The following is a 22,531-nucleotide window of genomic DNA, read 5'->3' as shown; positions in this document are numbered from 1 at the left end:
CATGCTCCTACGTATTTATCCCCACACACTCTTCTCTCCAGGCGCGGTGGCCCAATCAGCTTTTCTTCAAGCCGATCTGGCCGGCGCCAGCTGCACATTGAGGGGGCTTCCCTAGAGCTGTCCGACGATGACACAGAAAGCAAGACAAGTGATGTCAATGAGACGCAGCCACCCCAGTCGGAATAGTCTGAAGAAGCCAGTGAAGGTGATACAGTGGGACATGCAGGAACTCACCAACACCAAGCTTGCCTGGGGCCTCCTACAGATTGAGGAAATTGGCAAGCTATGGGATTCCTTATGGAAAGATCAACTGTGTCTTAAGGCTCCAGCCTACCCATACTGTATCCTGCTTCAAATTTAGGTACAATTGCTCCCTTTTATAGATATATACACATACACAAGACACATATTAAACAGATTGTCTCTTCATTGCATCTATTTTCCATATATTCATCAAGAGACCATTTTATAACACATTAAGAAGAGAACCCTTTTTAAAAAAGTCAACTCCCGACCCTTCCTTCGCTCCCCATTGCTGGGTCATTGGAGCAGCCCGTGGTTGTTGCTCAGTCGCTCTGCATGCTCTGTCGTACAGGCAGGTAACTTAGTTCTGTGTTCATGTGCCCCTGCCGCCTCAGCCACATCAAGTCTCTTAAAACGTTGTGGAACCTAAACTGCACTTGTGTCTTTCATTTCTTCAAATAATGATCAACACTATTTTCAGTGAGCAAACTGTGAAAGGGACATTGGAAAGATTAGCAGGGGTGGGTTGGATTGGGGGAAACAGCATCCATTTGGGGGTTACCAAGCACATCTCCAAGGGGTGGCTCTGCCCCTTGCATTGGTGATGACCCCCACATCTATTCATGTGAACTGCCTGTGAGCTGCCCTTGGCCAGGACCCGTCTGTGCATAGAAAGGATAGTGGCAGCCTATGCACCTGAGGCCCCGGGGCAGCTGTCACACTAACTCCGGGTTTGATCTCCTGAATGCTCCAGCTTTGCCTCGTGCTCTTCTTCACAGAAGCACACAGCTCTGGGTCCCTAAGCAGGAGGCAATGGAAAACCCTCCTTCGCCAGCCAGGCGCTCATGCTGACCTTGCAAATTCAGCCGCTGCTTTGAGCCCAAAATGGGAATACTGCTTTTGTGTCCGAGACTTGTTCCAAGTTTGTCAATGAGGTTTTCAGAACCTCAGGAACAGATGCCATCTGCCTGAATGTTGACATGCCAGTGGATGTGAATCCTTTTTCATTCTTCCTTTTCCCTTCCCTTTGGACAGTGTTACAGTGAATATTTTAGCATTCTCTTTTGGGTTGATAGTTACGCAAACTGACATTACAGAAAGTGCCTTAGACACTACAGTACTAAGACAATGTTAAATATATTATTTGCCTCTATAACAATTTAATGTATTAAGTTTTGACTGTGCTTCATATCATGTACCTCTCTAGTCAAAGTGGTATTATAAACATTCAGTGACAATGAATCAGTGTTAATTATAAATCCTTGATCCTCTGCAATGTGCTTGAAAAAACATTTTGGGTTAAAAGCTTTAACATCTATTAGGAAGAATTTGTCATGTGGGTTTGGAATCTTTGATTTTCCCCCCTTTATGAATTGTACTGGCTGTTGACCACCAGACACCTGACTGCAAATATCTTTTCTTGTATTCCCTTATTTCTAGACAATGATTTTTGTAAGACAATAAATTTATTCATTATAGATATTTATGCCTGCTCTGTTTACTTGGAAGAAAAAGCACCCGCTGAGAATAAACAGGCCTCAGTAAACAATAAACAGGCCTCACTCAATAAACAGACATTTTTTGTGAATGTGGAATCTGTTTTCTCACCTGTTTTCAGCTCCCAGCTATGCTCTGATTTGATGTTTATAGATAGAGTCCTAAAATGATGGGACTCTATGTCCCATCATGAGCACCAGGCCCACTTTTCCTGAAACTGTCAAACCACAGAACAATACTCTGGGCAGTCATGGTTACAAGTTCTGAAATCCCAATGGCCTCAAAGTAGTGTGGATGTGTTGTTGTTAAGGGAAAGGACTGCCTAAGAGTTGGAGACCCTGCTTCTGAGGCCACATCTGAGCAACAAAAGAAGTTTTCTGGAAGTAAAACTCTTACGCGTAGCTACACATCCTTGGTTACATTTATTCCTAGATATTTCATTCTTTTAGTTGTTACTGTAAATGGAATTTTTCTTGACTTCTTCAGGTTGTTCATTACTATTATATGGAAGTACTACTGATTTTTGCATGTTGATCTTATAGCCTGCTACTTTGCTAAATTAATTTATTAGACCCAATGACTCTTGTGGACTTTTCAGGATTTATTGTATATAGGACCATGTCATCTGCAAATTGGGAAACTTTTTCTTTTTCCTTTCCAATTTGAATGCCTTTTATTTCTTTCTCTTGCCTAACTGCTCCTCTTGCCTGACTGCTCCAGTTAGAACTTTCAGTACCATGCTGAATATCAGTCTTTCACCACTTAGTATAGTGTTGGCTGTGGATTTTTCATAGATGCCTTTTATCATGTTGAAGTCTCCTTCTATTCCTAGTTTTGTGCTTTTATCCAGAAGAAGTGCTGGAATTTGTCATATGCCTTTTCTGCATCAACTGAAATTATCATGTGGCTTTTTTTTCTCTTTGTTCTGTTAATGTGGTATAAGGAGGATGGAACTGGCTATAGGAAGCTCCCTGAAGCTGTGACGCACCCCATGGCACCTCCTTTTTCCAGAGGTACCAACTTCCACCTTGGTTCTGGGGAGAAGCTAATGCCATGTCTAGGACAGCTTGTAAGACAGGCAGAGTCGATACATCCAACAAGCACAGGATTTGGAGAAGAGAGGAGGGTAGATAGACTGGATTTCTCCCCTCAGCTCACCATTCCCAAGCATTCCAACTCTGCTGATCTCACGTGATGCCCCTCAGTGAGGCTTGAGGTACAAGACAAACCATGGGGGTTACAGTGGTTTGTACCCCAGAAAAAGATATTCTTAAAAGTTAATACAATCCTGTGATTGTGAATCCACTGTAAGGAGGACCTTTTGATGCAGTTACTTCAGTTAAGGAATGGCCCACCTCAATCAGGATGGATCTTAATCCTATTACTGGAGTCCTTTATAAGTAAAATGAAATTCAGACATAGGAGAGAAAGCCACAGGAAGCAAGAGCCTATACATCAACAGAACTCACCAAAGAAGGGAGAGACCAAGAGACGCCATCATGTGCCTTGCTGAGATACAAACTGAGTATCGCCAGCAGCCAGCCCCTGAATGCCACAGTCTCCAGAGAGAAAGCATCACTCTGATGATGCCTTGCTTGATTTGGACTTTTTCCAAGCCTCAAACCATGAGCAAATAATTTCCATTGTTTAACCTGGCCTGTTTCATGGTCTTTGCCTGAAAAGCCTAGAAAACTAAAACAGAGGTAAAGGCCAACCTCAAGTTTGGAGGTTATAACAGAAAATGGCACCAAGCATTTCCAATCCTGCTTTGCTATTAACTAGCTGTGTTAACTCAGGCAAGTCAATCAGACTCTATGCCCACTTTCCCCCTCTGTAAATAAGGGTATTAAACTTAGCTTATCCTGCTTTCAAGTCACTTACATACTAGTCCTAACATGCCTCGCTGGCTGACTCCAGATTCCAACTTTGGCTTTTGGGGTATAGTTTCTGGCCACTCTGGGCTAAAAGGAAGTGGAGTGCTAGCCCTTCCTCTCATCCAGGAAGACATTTTGGGAGTAAGAAGGGATGGGACAAACAAGATGACAATGGTGACCATAGCTCTGATCTTCAATTAGAGTTGCAGCTCCTGCATGAAGTCCCAGCCTTGGTTTGGTGGGGAATTACAAACCAAGTGCAAAAGGAGAACATCAATGCAAACTCAAGCAACTACAAAATCTTAGACGAGTGAGGGAAATCAACTTTTAAAATAAGCTCATAAGGTAATCAAATGCTAAAAAATCAACGAAACTCATTAAGCATGTGAAAATGCAAGGCGATATGGCCAAGCCAAATAACCAAATTAAAAAGCCAGAGGAGACACAGAATTTGGCACAACTTATCAAAGAGGTTCATACAAATCTCCTAAATAACTTCAATAAGTTGGCTAAAGACATAAAGGATATCAAGAAGACATTTTAAAAGCATGAAGAAGAGTTTGAAAGAATAAACAAAAATACCAGATCTTATGAAATGAAAGCTATTGTAGATCAACTTTAAAATATATTAGAGACACACTACAGCAGATTTGAAGAGGTAAAACAAAGAATAAGGGAAACAGAAGACATGACAGTTGAACTCAAGCACACAAATTAATGGCAAAAAAGATGGAAAATTTTTAATTGGATCTCAGGTAAATGACAGACAACACAAAGAGCACAAATATAAGAATCATTGGTGTCCCAACAGGAGAAGAGAAGAGTAAAGGGCTAGGAAGATTATTTGATGAGATAATGGGGGAAAACTTCCCAAGCCTTTCAAAGAACATAATTTTGCAAATCAAAGCCCAATGAACTTCTCCAAATAGACCCACTCCAAGACACATACTAATCAGACTGTCAAATGCTGAAGAGAAGCAGAAAGCCTTGAAAGGAGAAAGAGAAAAGCAATTCACCACATACAAAGGAAGCCACATTAGACTGAGTTCTGGCAATGGTCAACATATTTAAGATTCTGAAAGAGAAAAATTGCCAGCCAAGAACTCTTTATAAAGCAAAGTAAACCTTCAATAGTTAAGAGATTAAAATTCTCACAAACAAATGCTGAGAGAATTTCTTAACAAGAGACCTACCCTGCAAGAAATACTAAAGGGAGTTCAGTTGATTTTTAAAAAAAAAGAAAGAAACAAACAAACAAAAGAAAGAGGTCTTGAAGAGCACACATACTGAAGGGTTATTAATAAGGGCAACTTAACAGATAAAAAGAGGAAAAAAATAGATCTGACAAATAAACAAAGGATAGAATTATAGATTCAAGAACTACCTTTAAAAAGTTATTACTTTGAATATTAACAGGCTAACATCCCCAATTAAAAGATACAGATTAGGGGGAAAATTCTCCCCAAGTGGAGAATTCTTGATATTCTCACAAGCGGTGGGGACAACTAAAGCATTAGGCTGAGCCTCCACTCTTGGGATTTGTACATATGAAACTTAACCCCACAAAGGCCAGGCTAAACCTACTTAAAATTAGGCCTAAGAGTCACCCCCAAGAGAACCTCTTTTATTGTTCAGATGTGGACTTTCTCTCTCAGCCAACATGACAATCAAACTCACTGCCCTCCCCCTCTCTACATGGGACATGACCTTCCTGGCAACATGGGACAGAAATCCCATGAATGAGCTGAGACTCAGCATCAAGGGATTGAAAAAACCTTCTCGACCAAAAGGGGAAAGACTGAAATGAGACAAAATAAAGTGTCAATGGCTGAGAGATTCCAAACAGAGTCTAGAGGTTATCTTGGAGGTTATTCTTACGCATTAAATAGATACCACCTTGCTGGTCAAGATGTAATGGAGACGCTGGAGGGAACTGCCTGAAAATGTAGAGCTGTGTTCCAGTAGCCATGTTTCTTGAAGATGACTGTATAATGATATAGCTTTCACAATGTGACTGTGTGATTGTGAAAACCTTATGCCTGATGCTCCTTTTATCTACTTTATCAACAGACGAGGAAAACATATGGATTAAAAATAAAGACTGGGGGAACAAATTTGTGTTAAAATAAATTTAGTAGATTGAAATGCTAGTGATCAATGAAAGGGAGGGGTAAGAGGTATCGTATGTATGAGTTTTTTTTCTGTTTTCTTTTTATTTCTTTTTCTGAATTGATGCAAACATGCTAAGAAATGATCATGATGATGATAAATATACAACTATGTGATGATATTGTAAGTTATTGATTATATATCAAGAACAGAATGATCATATGGTAAGAATATGTGTTTGTACGTGGTTATGTTTAATAAATAAATAAATTTTTTTAAAAAGATACAAATTAGCAGAATGAATTTTAAAACATGATCCATCTAAACACTGTTTGCGAGACCCATCTATAGACACAAGGGTACAGATTGAAAGTGAAAGGATGGAAAAATATATTCCATGCAAGCTGTAACTCTTAGAAAAGCAAGAGTAGCTATACTAATATCAGACAAAACAGACTTTAAGAAGATGTCATTAAGAGACAAGGAAGGACATTAATAAAAGTGCCAATTCACCAAGAAGAAATAACAGTCATAAATGTTGATGCTTCCAATCAAAGAACTCCAGAATACATGAGGCAAACATTGGCCAAACTGAAGGAAGCAAAAGAAATTTCAACAATAAAAGTGGGAGACTTCGTAATGTAATGCCTGGATATATCCCAGAATATATTAAGAAGCTAATCAAAAAGTATTGGCAAAGTCCCTTGGAGGGTTAGGAGAAAAAATACGAACTATTAAACTTTACCATCAGGGAATTCCCTGATGCTGTATCAAACATTAGGGACACCCACATCAATAGGACAAGCGCTTGTTCTTGAGGTCTGCTCTTGTGAAGCTTATATAGGTAATGGAGAAGCTTAGCCTACCTATAGGTATGCCTAAGAGTTACTTCTGGAGGACCTCCTTTGCTCAGACGTGGCCTCAATCTCTCCAAGCCCAACTCTGTAAGTGAAATCATTGCCCTCCCCACTACACGGGACTTGACATACGGGGTGAAAGTCTCCCTGGTGACATGGGAGGTGACTCCCAGGTACGAATCTGTCCCTGGCACCGTGGGATCAACAATTCCATCCTGACCAAAAGGGGCGAAAGAAACGTAATTAATAAAGTATCAGTGGCTGAGAGAGTTCAAATAGAGCTAAGAGGCTACTCTGGTGGTCACTTTTACGCAAGCTTCAGTTAGACATTGCTACCTATCATAAGTTCTCAAAAACCATTCCACCCAGTCCTAAAGAACACCTAAGGCAATATACAAGATTTTACAAAGGTTCCATACACTAGGGTAACTTTCCAGAGACCTATAACCTCCAGGTGGGTCCCTGGACCATATAAGTCCTGAAACCTAGAGGGCTCAGCCCCTCCAGAACATCAGCTAGTTCCATCTCCCAATCCCATGTTACTGACAGCCCCTTCCAACATGATAAAGTTAGAAAGACCATAGCCAAATACCCCTAAAGAGTGGGATAGAATGATCAAAGGCAATGGTGGAGTTATACAGAGAAGGTAGGGTTTAACAAATGAGTACGATTGCTAAATCATACTGATAACTTCTTTTAGTCTCCAGTATCTCAGAGCAGCTAGAAGTAAAAACCTAAACTTGTGGAACCGTAACCCATACCAAACTCTAAAATCTGTTCTACAACTAATTGTTGTGCTGTGCTTTGAAATTTATTGCTTTTTTGTATATATGTTATTTTTCACAAAAAAAAAAAAAAAGTCAATTGTGATGATAAAAAAATATTTATTCCTTCTAGCTTCCTATATTCTGGAGCAACTACAAGGAAAAATCTGAGAGGACCGTATGGTAGCCCATGACAAACTCTGGGATCTGCCCTGTGACTACTTTGAAAACTATTGCTTTTTTCTTTCTTTGCTTAGTATATATGTTATGTTACACAATTTAAAAAGTTAAAAAAAATAAAAAGTGGGAGACTTCGAAACATGACTCTATTCTATAGATCAAACAACTAGCCTAAACAATGTGATAAATGAATTTGACCTGATAGGTATATATAGATCATTACACCCCAAAACACCATTCTTCTCTAATGCTCATGGTATGTTCTCCAGGAGAAATTATCTGCTGGAACACAAAACATGTCTTAATAAAGACTGAAATTATTCACAACATTTCTAGGATCACAGTGGAATAAAACTGGAAATCAATAATCATCAAAGAAAAAAATTTCAAAAATATTTGGAGGTTAAATAACACACTCTTAAGTAAAAGAAGAAATTGCAAAAGAAAGTAGTAAATATCTGGAGACAAATGAAAATGAGAATAACATGTTAAAACTTATGTGATGCAGCAAAGGCAATGCTGAGAGGGAAATTTATTGCCTTAAATGCCTAAATTTAAAAAGAAAGCAAAAATAAAGGAGGAACTAGAGAAAAAACAACAAACTAACCACAAAGCAAACAGAACAGTATAACAAAGATTAAAGCAGAAATAAATGAACTGGTTACATTCAGTGGAAGTGTATTACAATGTTACCGTTGACTATAGAAAAAAGGAGAGAAAGGATGGGACTGGGTAAGTGAGATGAAAACACGTGGAGACAAGAGGCCGTCCTTCACCACCTAGCAGATATGCCCCCTTCAGGTAGGGGAGACAGCCCCTAGTTTAGCTCAGGATAGGGCTCATTCCTGAAAGTTTCAGTGAAATCCTGGCAATGGGTAGCCCTAAGAAAACTACTCAGAGGCAGGAGGGTGATGGGCAAACTTGAGCAAAAGCCAGGCAAGGAGTACAGCGTAGTGTAGCAGTATGCCAGGTAGAAAATGCTCCATTTGAGCAAGTACAAAGCATCTTGACCAGATAATCCAAACATGGCTGAAAGGGAGGCCCCAGGAGTCAACCAGCTTCCTCTTGGGGTCACATGCCAAGAGCTGCTACAACCATAAAAATCAAAAGGTCTCCTCATGAAAGGTCTGGAAAAGAACCCTGCTGCATATTGATGTCCCTTCATGGGCCTGGCCCCTGCTCTCCTGGACACACTGTGGTGTCACGCAGACCCCTTCTACCAGGTCCCTCCCCAGCCATCAACTGCTTGTACAATAACTGATAGAACAGTGTTGATGAGATGAGCCCAGGAGTGTTCAGCTGGAAAGAAATGGAGAAACCACTAGGATGCCAGAGACAAAACCAGACCTCATCCTTGCTTTAGTAGATCTGCTTATCTTAGACTGGGGGTTCTCACATAAGATTTCATTTGACCAAAATGGTTAGCAGACTATTTCCGATGGTCTGATTGAACCGAATCCTTTAGATGATAGTTAGGAAATATGCTGGGTGTTGCTACACATCACTGCTACCTGAGAGATTTAGAGGTTCTTTCCTGACTGCTCAGGCAGCCCAGCTGGGCACAGCACACACCAAGGCAACATGTCTCTTGGTGAGTCAGCTTAAAATCTCCACAAACAACTAATAATAGATAGTATGAACTAACAGAAGAAACTTTTGGAAATGTATCCTACTTTTTGTTTCTTATTCCCTTAGGAATTTAATTCATTTACTTCATTTTCATCTACTTATTCTTATAGTTTTAAAAATATAAACAATCTGTATGTTATAAACAAACAGTATTAAGAACCTGTGTTTACACAGACTCCCCAATTAACACATTCCACAAGACCAGTATACATTACTTCTTGCTACCAAACATCCATACCTTCTCTCACCTGCAGTATGAAGAGAAGTCCAGATCCAAATAACCTCAATTCCAGAATGACAAAAATCATGAACGGCAGCACAGCCAGAGCACAAGCTCCCTCCCCTAAGGCCCTGGACCTTCCTTCCAGAGATTTTCTGGGGAAGCCAGCACCAAGAATAACCCTAAGAATGCCTACATAGAATGAGGGGCATTAGACATCTCCTCAAGCCACCTGAATTTTCTTTGCCCCTTTCCACAGCTGCTGTACAATCACATATCCAATGTCAGAGCAGATGTGATATTTGAATCTGGCTCTGGGTGTTCCAGCTTGTTTCTCACAGGATGGCAAAAACCCAAAAAAAGCAACCTCAAACATTTTTTTCTGTGAAATTTATTGTTTCCACATTAAAAGATTTTTTTTTGAGGGAAGTATTCTTTTTTTTTTAACCACATGATGATCCTATACAGCTGCCCAGAGTAGGACACCATCATAAGTCATTAACATGCCATATGAGTTCTGAATAAATAAAAGCTACAAAGCCCAAGTATTATATACAAATATCTTAGGCAATAATGTTTACAAATCTATGTACAATAAAACAAATGTAAACAGTAAATGCAGCATGAGAGTAATCAAAGGATGCACAGGGATAACCACTTACAGTCAGCCTGCCCCCCAGGAGCCAGGCACCAGCCAGCCCCTAGAATCAGGCCACTCAACCCTTCCTAACACAACTGGACTAGCCCTCAGAAGACAAAACAAAAGTGTTCTGAAGATGTCATTTTAACTGAAGGACTGGACAACTGGTGAGGAGGTTGCCAACCTCCCTCCCCTTGAATCTGAAGCATATGGAGGAGGAAACAAAACAAGTGGCACAGCCCAGTGTGTGCCCAGGCCACAGGGCCTCCTGCTATCTTGGGGCTCAATAGGAATTTGCTGCTGTGCTGCTATGGGAGGAAAGTCTAAGGAATGATAAATGTTTAAGTAAAATCAGAAGGTACAAAAAATGTTCCCTAATTCAGTGAGCTTCCTGACTCTGTCAAAAACAGACCCAAACTGTGGGGGATGGAGTTGGGGAACACATGATCATAAGCACTGAAGATACTGGGTGGGAGCTCAGGAAGGCACACATCAACCTGATTTGGGGGAAAACCTCTAGAGGATTTGCAATGTCCTAAACACAACTAAATCTTATCAGTACAGCAAGGTAGGGCTATGGGGCAGGTGTGATGAATGGGTACTTCTGCATCCAGTGACCAAGTAATACAGGAATGTATCACCTTGTGACCCACAAAAGTGCAATCATGTGAAACCAACGGCACTACGGCGAGAAGAGAAAATAGCCAGTATTGATATCGCGCAGAATCCTGGGGCTGGGCAGGGCCCAGCAGCCACCACCACATGCAGCCTACCACCTGCCCACCATGGCAGAGCAGACGAGGGGCACAGGGCAGGGCCCAGGCACTGGGGCGAGGCGTGGGTGTCCTAGGTGGTTGGGGGAGGGCAAAAGCCCCCACCTGGAGGCCGGGCACTCACACACTGAGAGGCAGCATACCCGGTGCTGATGACGGGCGAGAGGAGCCCAAGCCAGGAGGAGGAGGAGCTGGGTCAAAGCCGTTTACTGCCCTGTGGGGATGACCAGAGCAGAGGGAAGGGAGGGGGAGAAAAAAAAAGACTGTCATTTAAAGTCACTCTACAAACAGCAAGAAATTCATATGCTTTCTAAAACTATGCCTCTTCCTGGCCTACAGTAGAATTCAATTAGCCAAGGGTGAGTGGCTGCCTAGAAAGTGTCAGTCAGACAACTGAAAATTTAGTAACCCTTGGAAATAAGATTATGTGATCCCTCCTAGGCAACTTGAGCAACTTGGAGGGCCACTGCCGCCACAGCCCTGATTTTTTTCCTATAGAGTAAACCTAAATGTCTCACAGTAAGGGACCTGGTACAATTAAATGATGACACATTGCATAGCTATTTAAAAACACATTTCTCAGAAATTTTTTAATAACAGGAAAACATTTAGAACATAGTTAATGCTAAGGAGAAAAAGTAGTAGTTTACCTAACTATATATGTTCAATGATGTGAAAAAAGTTATATATATTCTAGATTCTACACTATAGACCCTTCTTTAAACAGACATTACTATTATCTCTATAATGTACGGGGTAAAGGAGGTGTGTATGTATACATACATGTTCACATACAGTATGTGCACACACATAAAATCATATATATCCCAGAAGGAAAATTTAACAATATTTTCTCCCCTCTAGGCTGTGGGTAAATTTTATTTCTTTATACGTTTTTAATTATTTTACAAATCACCTATACAATTTACATGAATATCTTAAGGGGGAAAATAACATTTTAGAATTGTTTAGCAAGCAAAGTCAGATGGATATACTTCTCTGCAGAGTCATGAGCAATCAAACCAGCCCAGCACAAGAGCCTGCAGCCAGGACCCAGTACCTCAGGGCCCAGCAATGTGGAGAGCCCCACCCTGCTCCAGCCACTGGCAGTGCAGCCACAGGAAGCAGCGACAGCATGAGTATGATCCCTGGAACCCCTCTCAGGAGACCACTTTAGCCTTTCCATACTGAAATCTTTTCTAGGAAATTTGTCCCACCAGCCATTTGGGGGTTGCAGCAAATTGCAAGGGTGGCACTTCAACATACCTGCCCATCACTGCCTCCACCCACACCCACCCCCACCTGCTCAGTGAAGGGTCCAGGGAGTTGAATAGACTCACATAGAGAGGTTCCCTTAAAAAATAAATAAATAAGCAAAGCCATATATATATTCCACAAAGACAACTATTTTGTACACTGAAGAGGGAAGTGCCATCTCAAAGAGAAATAAGCATGCAAAGAGACCTGACAATTGACCCCTATTTTAAAGAAACAAATGTCTAAATCTATGGGACTCAGAAGTCCTGTGTGGTAGTCTGAAGCTGTATGTATCCCAGAAAAATATGTTCTTAAGTATAATTCATTCGCATAGGTATTGAACCCATTGCAAGTAGGACCTATAGATGAGGTTACTTCAGTTAAGGTATGGCCCAGCGCAATCAGGTTGGGCCTTAATCCTATTACTGGAGTCCTTTATAAACAGAATGAGTTTAAACATGAGCAGAAAGCTACAGAAGCAAGAAGCTGAAATCAACAAAACCTGGAAGGGAGAGACCAGCAGATGACACCACGTGCCTTGCCATGTGACAGGGGAGCTAAGGACTGCCAGCAGCTAGGCAAGAAAATGCCTTGATTTAGACATTTCCCCAGCCTCAAAACCATGAGCAAGTAAATTCCCATAGTTTAATCCAACCCATTTCATGGTGCTGCACTGAGCAATCTAGGAAACTAAAACACCTGGGGTGAAAAAACTAACCTCAAAGTACATATTTCTAGTTTAAAATCAAGCCACGCACAGACCAAGAGCAATAGGACGGTGGCTCTGACAAATGTAATTTTTTCCTGTGGTACATTTGCTTATCTCAGGGATGAACATCCTGGATTATTCCACAGGTTTTTCCCTTTGCCTCCGGACCTGGGGGGGGGGGGGGGTCTGACTTTTGAGCATTATCACGTTAAAAACTCTATATCATCCTCCCCAAGTCTCCCAAGGCTACATGCCTGTGCCTCTCCAGGTGTTGCCCCTGAAGCCCTCATAAAATAGAGTCCCCTTTGTCATCTGTCATTTGGCTAGTCCCACAGTCTCTATGTCTACTACTTCTGGAAATCCCAAGGCAGATGGGCAGGCCTCACAAAAGCCCTCTGCTGTCAACTTGTGAATCCAAATTCCCTGCCCTCACAGAGTCTGGGAGCACTGCAAGTTGTACTACAGATACCCAATGCCCTCACCTTGCCCAAGCTCGGTGGAAAGGAGCACTGTTGGGAGCCAAGAAGAATTTGGCACCAGTTCCACAGAGGCATGCCAAGGCAGCAACTGTGAGGATGGTTCCATATGTGGGTTTGGGGTTGGGATTTTGGCAATTTCAGTATCAATGGACCTTTAAAGAACATCACGTTCATTCCTACTGTTACACTAATAAGGAAGTGAAGGCAAGAGAAAACCTAGTTATGAACCTGAGCTTACCCACTGAGCCTATCAATGAGGGAGTAAGGCCCACAGCCTGTCCTAGATCCCACGCCCATTACCCTTCCCCAGACTCCTAGTCACCAGGAGGTCACCAGCCCTTAGCAAGCAGCCACTCTGGTGCTCCACAAGGAAGCTCTAGTGGGAAAAATAAATGGTACAATCCAGGATACAAAGGAAGAACAATAAACTAGATAAGTAATGTCTCTGTGTGGATGGAAATGGGAACTCTTGATTAGAAAATTGGTGGAAGAGAGAGAGAATAAACAATCTGCTAAGGTCCCACACAGAACCTCTCTTCTGGATCAAGAAGTAGCAAGTAAAAGATTAGAGGGAGAACAAAGCTGACCCCAAAGTCTGGTTCTGAAGACCTCAGGAGACCATAAAGTTGTGCAATGGGAAAAGGTTTCCGAGAGAAGAAACACCTCCATGCTCACCACATCTGATTTCAGGGAACAGTTAAGGAAAACGTCCCAGTGGACAACACAGGACTGAATGGAGAGAGAATAAGCAGGAGTGGAGATACAGCTCTGAGAATCATCTAGTAAAAGAGGTCCCAGTGGACAACACAGGACTGAATGGAGAGAGAATAAGCAGGAGTGGAGATACAGCTCTGAGAATCATCTAGTAAAAGAGGTCCCAGAAATATGAAATTCCATGGCCTTACCACCAAAATCTACCTAAAAAGTCCAAAATATAGAGAATCTAGCTAAGAAAAGGTGCTAAGGTCTGTCATAAAAGTGCAAAGGAAGTTAGAGTAGTCGGAAGTAAAAACCTAAAATTGTGTAATTGTAACACATGTCAAACTCTGAAATATGTTCTGCAACTAACTGTGGTGCTGTGCTTTGAAACTTACTGCTTTTTTGTATATATGTTATTTTTCACAAAAAAAGAAAGAAAGAAAGTCGATTGTGAAGATAAAAAAGTACTTAAGCCTTCTAACCTCCTATATTCTTGAGCAGTTAGAAGGAAAAATCTGAGAGGAGCATCTGGTAGCCCATGACAAACTCTGAGATCTGTCCTATAACTACTTGTTGAAGAGTGCTTTGAAAACTAGTGCTTTTTTATTTCTTTGCTTTGTATATATGTTATCTATACAATAAAAAGTTAAAAAAAAAAAAAAAAGTAAAGGAATGAGAAATCAACTGAAGGCAAAGTAATGAATTTCTCAGCAGGGTCCTCAGTGCTCTAGTAGTGGAAAGACCAACAGCCCCATTTTCCTTGTGGTGATTTTAACTGAAAAGAACTTAGCAGATCTAATACCCCTTAAACTAAAAAGGGGTTATCTATATAATGTGTAAGAATAACCTCCCAGTCTCCCTTTTCAGATGGACAAACAGAAGCACAGAGCATTTCCAGCCAGGTACAGTCCTAGGTCCAGGTTCTGGAAGCCAGAAAACACTTTTGATATGTAAGGTAGTTCTTATACTCATGTCTCCATCTACCGTCCCAATTTGGGAATAAAAGGATGAGTGCAGAGTGAGGGTGACCCCACACAGCCAGATTTCCACCATCACTAGTGCGTGATTTGAGAGAAGAAAAAGGACTTGGTAACAAGAAGAACTCCAGTCCCATGAAGAAGGCACATGAGATTCTGGGACCAGACACTGACCCTCAACCCCCACCTGACTCCTAATGTCATCACTGCAGCCTCCATCTCATGTCAGGATGCCAATAAGCATGCTATTCACAATTGACCCAGGACCACTGCAACTCATCCGCCTCTGTTTTGAACAACTGAACTAATAATAACGATATAAACCCAAGTCAAACAGGAAATTGAAAGCTCACTCATGGGCTGTAAGTTAGTTAAAGCTGAGTCAGCCCCATGCAGTTAGTAAAATCAGTGCCAGTTAATGTGTCTTCCACCGCACGCCGTGATTGAGAAAGAATGAAAAAAGGACACAGCAAATAAATTCAGTTACCCATGAACAACGTGGGAAATATGACTTTTTCTTGCCTAATGAAAAAAAAAGGAAAAAACATTAAAAAACAGTAACGCAAATAGTATTTTCACACTGTGCCCTAAAATTATTCCATGCCCACCTACACACAGCTCAAAAGAAATCAGATGGCTCACAAAAAATAGGGCAAGTGATACAAATTTGTATCCTTTTAGATGAACAATATGAAAGGTTATTAGTGGTTGACAGAAAAAGAGCAAGATCTGGGAAGCAGGCACAGCAACCCTACTTTCTAGGGACTGGCAAAAGTTATCACACTAGATAAAATCCTGATTCCATGAAACTTTCAAATAACCAGGATTTATAGAATATTTTGAAACCCATGAAGTAACAAACTTAACTAAGGTAATTTTGCTATATTTAGTAAAGTTTCATTTTCATTTGAAGATGATGAGGGGGGTGAGAGGATGGGGTATATAATGTACACTCTCACACATGTGCACATACCCTAACCTACTTTAACTCTCTCCCCTGAACAATTTTCCTCTGAGTTTCTAGTAGTACTAGTAAAGCTATGACTGCTCCTCTGGAGTGAGAGGTAGGGCAGGCAAGATCTAAAGCCAAAGGCCTTTGTAAATGGAGTGCTTTTTCTGATGCTGAAACTATAAGCCACATTTCTATAAGAACTACCCTTTTTTTTGGCAGGGCAGGCTCCAGGAATCGAACCTGGGTCTCTGGCATGGCAGGCAAGAACTCTGACCACCCTATCTTTCTTTTCAACCTATCAGATTTCATACTGAAGCTGATTTCCTTTTGCAGCTAGTACATACCATCTGGGTTTTTATCTAGTCATAGGTCAGCAGGAAGAAGTAAAAAGCCAAGAAGGCCACAGGGAAGCCAGACCAAGCAAAGCAACAAAACCCAGCAAAAGTTATCTTCAAGAACACGGCAACTAGACACAAATAACTCAAGCAATAGTAGGTTAATAATTCAGTGTGCATTATTCAATTATTATATAAACACTTGGGAAAAGGTCAACAACAGTATAATATATTTGTACTATTAAAGCAAAACCTAAATATACATACAACTATTTCTACTGGGAAGTATATCTCCAGTTTCAGTTCTGGAAATAAAGCCTACCCTGCATCTAGGATGCTGCTCAGGGCACAGAGGTTTAGTCAAATGACTGGAGCAGACCCTCCTTACTCCAGGTTACAATGAATTCTCCACATCTCCCCAAGGATGGGTTTATCTCTAGGCACTCACTTTTCTAGTGCTCTGCATCAGGAGTCAAGTGGAAGCCAGTCTCCAAGGAAGACAGGAGCAGTGAGCCTGAACTGACAAAGTATCCCTCCCACCACCCCCACCCCCATGACTATTCTTAAGGACTTTCTAAATGCAAAGCTGTCTGCCCCACCAATCCATTTATGGTTCACAAATGCACTCACTGGAAGTGATTATAAGTTGCATAGAAAAATAATTAGGCCCTGTTTCCAACACTCATAACAACTCTCTTCTAAACTTTCTCTATAGCTGTTCCATTTACTATTACAGGGAAAAATAGGGCCAAGTCCTCAAGTTTGCGTGAAACTCCTAAATTTGAGGAAAATTCATTTTATACTTACCCCATCTGAGGAACTCCAAAGGTCAGAAAAAAGTTCTTATATTATATATTGATATTTTAGAAATGTGCTTTTAATTAAATAGCCCCTTAATGAAATGTGCATAATCTCCAGGGCACAGAGAAAACCAAACACTCTGTCTTCCGAGGAAGGACAATAAGAACCTTTTTAGAAAATGAGACAAAGTGTCAGTGGCTGAGAGATTCCAGAGTCGAGAGATTATCCTGGAGGTTATTCTTACACATTAAGTAGATATCACCTTGTTATTCAAGATGTAATGGAGAGGCTAGAGGGAATGCCTGAAAATGTAGAGCTGTGTTCCAGTAGCCATGTTTCTTGAGGATGATTGAATAATGATATAGCTTTCACAATGTGACTGTGTGATTGTGAAAACCTTGTGTCTGATGCTCCTTTTATCTACCTTATCAACAGAGTAGAACATATGGAATAAAAATAAATAATAGGGGGAGCAAATGTTAAAATAGATTTAGTTTGAAATGCTAGTGATCAATGAAAGCGAGGGTTAAGGGGTATGCTATGTATAATCTTTTTTTTTTCTGTTTTCGTTTTATTTCTTTTTCTGTTGTCTTTTTATTTCTTTTTCTGAATTGATGCAAATGTTCTAAGAAATGATGAATATGCAACTAAGTGATGATATTGTGAATTACTGATTACATATGTAGAACGGAACGATCACATGTTAATGTTTTAGTTCATTTATTGTTAATTTTTTTAATTAATAAACTAATTTTTTAAAAAAAGAACTTTTTTAGAGTAAGCTGTGTATCAAATCAGGTCCTCTATGACTGCGTCATAATTAGTGAGGAAAGCAGAAAATATAAGCTCCCTTATAAAATTATGAAAATTTCCAAACCTGTATCTGCATTGCTTTTACAGAAAAACAAAAAAGAACTGCCTGTACTAATCAAAACAGATATTGGAAGGGCTCACATGCCTCAGTTGCTGCTCTAATAACAGCTACCTTTGGTGACAAGGACAGTGTTCCCAGACACAGATCCTAACCAGTAACCTAAATTAAGGCACACCCATGCACGAGGTTAACCATGCAGTATTAAAATAAAATGAGGTAGAACAATATGCACAGACATGGAAAGTTATTAAGCATGATAGGCATGTGGCAGCACTATATTTAAAGTACAATCCCCTGTGTTTTTAAAAAGCCTCTAGCAAATGTGGAAAAACATTATTTTACATGCCAAGGAAAAACTGTAAGGATGCAAGAAGAATGGGAAAACTTTTACTTTTTACTTTATGTATTTCTGTATCAACTGAAATTTTTGCAGTAAGGATGTGTGACTGCTTCAATCTTAAGACATTTTTTAAAAATTCTCAATTCCCCTGAAAAACGCCTGTATATCTTACAGAAATAATATAGACTCAGCATCTAAATAATTAAGTGCCTCATATCTTTCTAAAATTTTCAGACAGAAGATTTGTTGCAGAGTTCACGTACACATAATTGCAGTGTTCTCTTCTACTCTTGAAAGATATTTGCCAAGAAAGTCTACTAGTCTGAGAGCACCCTGAGAACAGTGACTACGTGGGGTTCATCTTTAATCTCCAGAGCCTAAACTGCCTTTCAAGAGTCTGCTTCCCAGGTCAGCTCAGACCTATTGTTCCCAGGGCAAGAGACTCCACAGGGACCAAAGACAACAACAGATTTCATGTCCCCTAAGACCCGGAATGAAAACAAGCTTCAAGTATGTTTATCGCAGTGAGTTTACATGTTCAAAGCTTCAAAAAACTCACTTAATAATCTGCAACTTTACTACTCAAAAAATTATTTAAAATTTCCAGGACTTACCCTTTGTCGAAGAAAGACGTATGCCCTGAACGAGAGAATTTTGTGCCATTACTGTTCATAACCCCACAGTTAACATTCCCTGAAATATAGGATTTTCTTGATGCTTGGTCCTTTGCAAAATTCCTGCAGGCTGCTAATTTGGATTCTAAAGCCTATGAAAGGAAGAAAGAATGATTTGGTTGTCAAAACAGTAGTTGCACATGAAAATTTGCATTTCTATTTCAAGACTCCAACTTCACCATCGTTAGACAATGGTGCCTATTTGGCCATAATCAATCACCTTTGTAGTAAAAAAGGGAGTTTATACTGACTCCCTCTCTAACAAGCTCAGAATACTTTACTTATTCCTCTCAGTATTACTATGGATGCAGATATAACCCTCATCTTACAACTAAGAAAAATGTGGCATAGTTAGAAAAAAGATCCCAGGTCTGTTGGACCTATCCACTGTTTCCTTCTGAGTTGTGATTGTTCATTGGTTTGCTAGTTGGTGTGTGTGTGTGTGTGTGTGTGTGTGTGTCCATGTATGTTTGCAAGGAAAGACTTATAAAGAATCCAAAACATCACTTAAGAATTTTTTTAGTGCAGCCAATTCTTGTAGAGGTCCTTCAGTTTACTTTTTTCTGTTGCATCAGAATGGATAAGAACATTTATAATAACTGTCATGGTCAGGTTCATGTGTCAACCTGGCCAAACCGTTTGTCTGGTTGGGCAAGTGCTGGCCTGTCTATTATTACTATGAGGACATTTCATAGAATTAAATCATGATCACGTCAGCTGCATCCACAACTGATTACATTTGTAATCAGCCAAGGGAAGTCTCTTCTGCAATGAGTGACATTTACTCTAATCACTAGAAGGCTTTTAAGGAGGATCCAGAAGAGACAATATCTCTTCCTGTTTTGGCCGGTGAGCCTCGGGTTTTTCAGACCCTGCATTGGTGTCATCAGCTTCACAGCCTGCCCTAGGGATTTCAGACTCTACATTCCCAGAGTTATGTGAGACACTTTTATAAATTTTATATCTACAGATATTTCCTGCTGATTTTGTTTCTCTAGAGAACCCTAGCTAATACAGTACCTCAAATAAAATTAAAGCTATTTTCTTTCTAAGAGCACACTGTAAAATGTCTAACCAATACCCTTTGTCTATATTTAAATAATTTCACCTGAAAACGACACTCTCCCCTGAGCATCAACCTCTAAACTGGTTGTCCTTACTCAGCACCTGTCACCCTTACACCATGCTAGAACCAGGCGCTACAAAGAAATAGGAGTTTCTCATCTACTTCCCTCATACACAGACATTACCTACTCCCCCTTTCCCATAAACACTCTGGCCAAATCAAGGCAAAAATAAAAGAATATGACAAAAAAATAGTCCATTCCTATTATACATGACACTAAGGGGCTCGGAATGCATAAGTTAAATCCACAGATAATATGTATTTCACCTTGAAAATCTATTTGAACCCCCCTTCCTCTCCCAGAATTTCAAAAAGAACTGTTAAGAAATGGCAACAAAGACAGACTGAAAGTTCTTTCCCTTTTCCTTCTTTCCTATGCAAAAGGTATAATGAGCTAGGAAAATAACTACAGAAAGAAGGAAGAGAGATAATGACCTTGTAGGACAAGCCTCTGAATAAGCATTTATTTCAGCAATTTGTTAAATATACATGTATAGTGGAAAGTGAAAGCTACTCATTTGCTATAGTCAAGGCAGTCATTCATTCATTCAAATATATGCTGAGTATCTACCACACAGAAGGCATAAATTATGTCTAAGGTATCAGTGAGACATCCAAGTACAAATAGCGGTTCTAGCACCCAGAGGAAAAGGGTAGTCTACAAATAAAGATTTAGGAGAAATCCATGCCAATTCATGGTTGTAAATAATGAATTAGATAATCAAGGACAAAACTCTGACTCTGAGTAAAACCAATACTGGAATGGAGGGTGGTAGTGGTAGATAACCAACAAAGATGATTAAGAAGAAATGAACTTAAAGGGAGGAAGCAGACCATGACCTGGCATCCGACAGCAGAGTAAAGAATGCATTAAAAAAAAAACAAAAAAGATCAGTGTTAAACATTTCAAGCAAAATTAGGACAGAACAGGATCCAGTGGATTACATAGCACTAGGATCATCAGTGAACAGTTTTAGTGGGGTGAGCAGGAATAGAACCCAAACTAGATTGACTGGGGAGGGCACAGGCAGTCAAAAGTGCTAACAACAAATGTAGACATGTTTTCAAAAAGCTTTGCTATGAAGAGAAGAGGGAAAGAGGATGATGGCCAAAGAGAAATGCAGCATAAAAGGAAAGAAAAGGAGCTTTTATTTTTGCTTTTAAGATAAAATTTTGTAACATATAAGAGGTAATATGTAAACATTACATATAAATTATATGTATTATGCATATAATATATAATGTATAATACATAAATATTACATTAAACATTAAAATACATATTATATAAATACAAATAATGAATCAGAGAGAGGCTGATGACACAGGTGAAATAAGGATGAGAAGGCCAGAAAAAATGGAATCTAAAAGCACAGAGGGACAAATTAGCCATGGGCAGGGAATATGATACTTTTACCAATGAGACAAGAAGGTAGGATGGCTACAAACAATGATGAAAATAGGAGGGCAATGACAGAAGGTGAGAGAGGAAGTTTAAATCAAAGGGCCTTGATTTAGCATAGGATGGAAGAATAAGGATAGGGATTCCAGTTCAAGTCAGTGGACTAAGTATTGTAAAGAAGTATAAAAATATTCATAAAAGCTTGGAAGAGCTGGTAGATAATAGTAGACTGAAGATTCTGATGAAATTTTAGCAGACTGTCAGCTGAACGGACAAACTATACAAGGACCCCAAATGGCGCTATTTCTGAATAAATTACTTAAGGATATACAAAAGCAAAACAAGGAACAAAGAAAGATGATAGGGGTCCAAGAATAAGGAAAAGTAGAAAAAGAGTACAGTAAAGAAAAATTCAGAAGTGAGAGCTTTGCAACAGCCCAAGAATCATATTAGAGCATTCATAAAGAGTATAAATAAGAAGTTGAATGACATGAAATGTGATAATAGCAAAAAAACTATATACTATTTCTCTCCACAAGAAAGACCATTAGAAACACTGGGAAAAGAAAAAGGCACACAGTCAGCTATGACATAAATAAGAAGCAAACTAAAACTTGGTGTGATTTTGACTAAGTGATAAGGAACAAAATATTTGCAACAATTATCTTCTCAGTGGCAGAAATACAATAATCTAAGATGTCAATTCCTCCTCTATGATTATGCAATAAAAATTATTTACATGGGCATAATATTGTAAATCCTGTTAACTAATTTTCTATTCTCAGAATCAACCAATAGAGAATTTAAGGGACTACAAGAAAGAAAGGATATGAGAGAGAGAAAGTATAGCGAGTTGAGCTATAGTCTAATAAATTCAGAAACAGAAGTTTAAGCATGTTATTTAAAGTTATAAAAATAACCAATGGGATGAGGAAATTGAGAGGTAAGCTAAATTCCTCATTTTTGCGTAATACTGATAAACCAATAGGCAAAAAAAAACCACATTATTTTAAATTACAGAGGCAAATACCACAACTCTTAAAACAAAAAGGACCCAAAATAGGGTATCTTGGGGGTAGAGAAAGATTACTCTATGTACTGCATGATTAATTTATGCAAA

The 22,531-nt window shown here is 39.7% G+C and overlaps 2 protein-coding genes across 13 annotated transcripts in view; one reads left to right on the top strand and one right to left on the bottom strand.

Annotated features, from left to right (window-relative positions):
- Positions 1-1,723, top strand: part of MYH10 (myosin heavy chain 10) — a 176,560-nt gene extending 174,837 nt beyond the window's left edge. For all 4 annotated transcript variants that reach the window (XM_077165944.1, XM_077165942.1, XM_077165945.1 and 1 more), the window contains one exon: positions 42-1,723. In XM_077165944.1, the coding sequence (XP_077022059.1) occupies positions 42-186 (145 nt within the window). In that variant the 3' untranslated portion in view covers positions 187-1,723. The remainder of the gene's footprint in view (positions 1-41) is intronic.
- The window catches only part of NDEL1 (nudE neurodevelopment protein 1 like 1), a 58,842-nt gene that overhangs the window by 12,957 nt on the left and 23,354 nt on the right, over positions 1-22,531 (bottom strand). For 4 of the 9 annotated variants that reach the window (XM_077165949.1, XM_077165953.1, XM_077165952.1 and 1 more), the window contains exons 8-9: positions 18,824-18,975; positions 10,930-11,000 (exon numbers count right to left, since the gene is read on the bottom strand). In XM_077165949.1, the coding sequence (XP_077022064.1) occupies positions 10,930-11,000; positions 18,824-18,975 (223 nt within the window). Of the gene's footprint in view, positions 1-2,440; positions 11,001-15,394; positions 15,430-18,823; positions 18,976-22,531 lie in introns of those variants that run through there. The other 5 variants (XM_077165946.1, XM_077165948.1, XM_077165950.1 and 2 more) reach the window with 2 other exon arrangements.

The sequence above is a fragment of the Tamandua tetradactyla genome, chromosome 6 (assembly GCF_023851605.1).
Source record: "Tamandua tetradactyla isolate mTamTet1 chromosome 6, mTamTet1.pri, whole genome shotgun sequence".
NCBI classification, from domain to species: Eukaryota; Metazoa; Chordata; class Mammalia; order Pilosa; family Myrmecophagidae; genus Tamandua; species Tamandua tetradactyla.
Note: the sequence above shows the minus strand (reverse complement) of the source record. Positions and strands in the feature narration are given on the sequence as shown.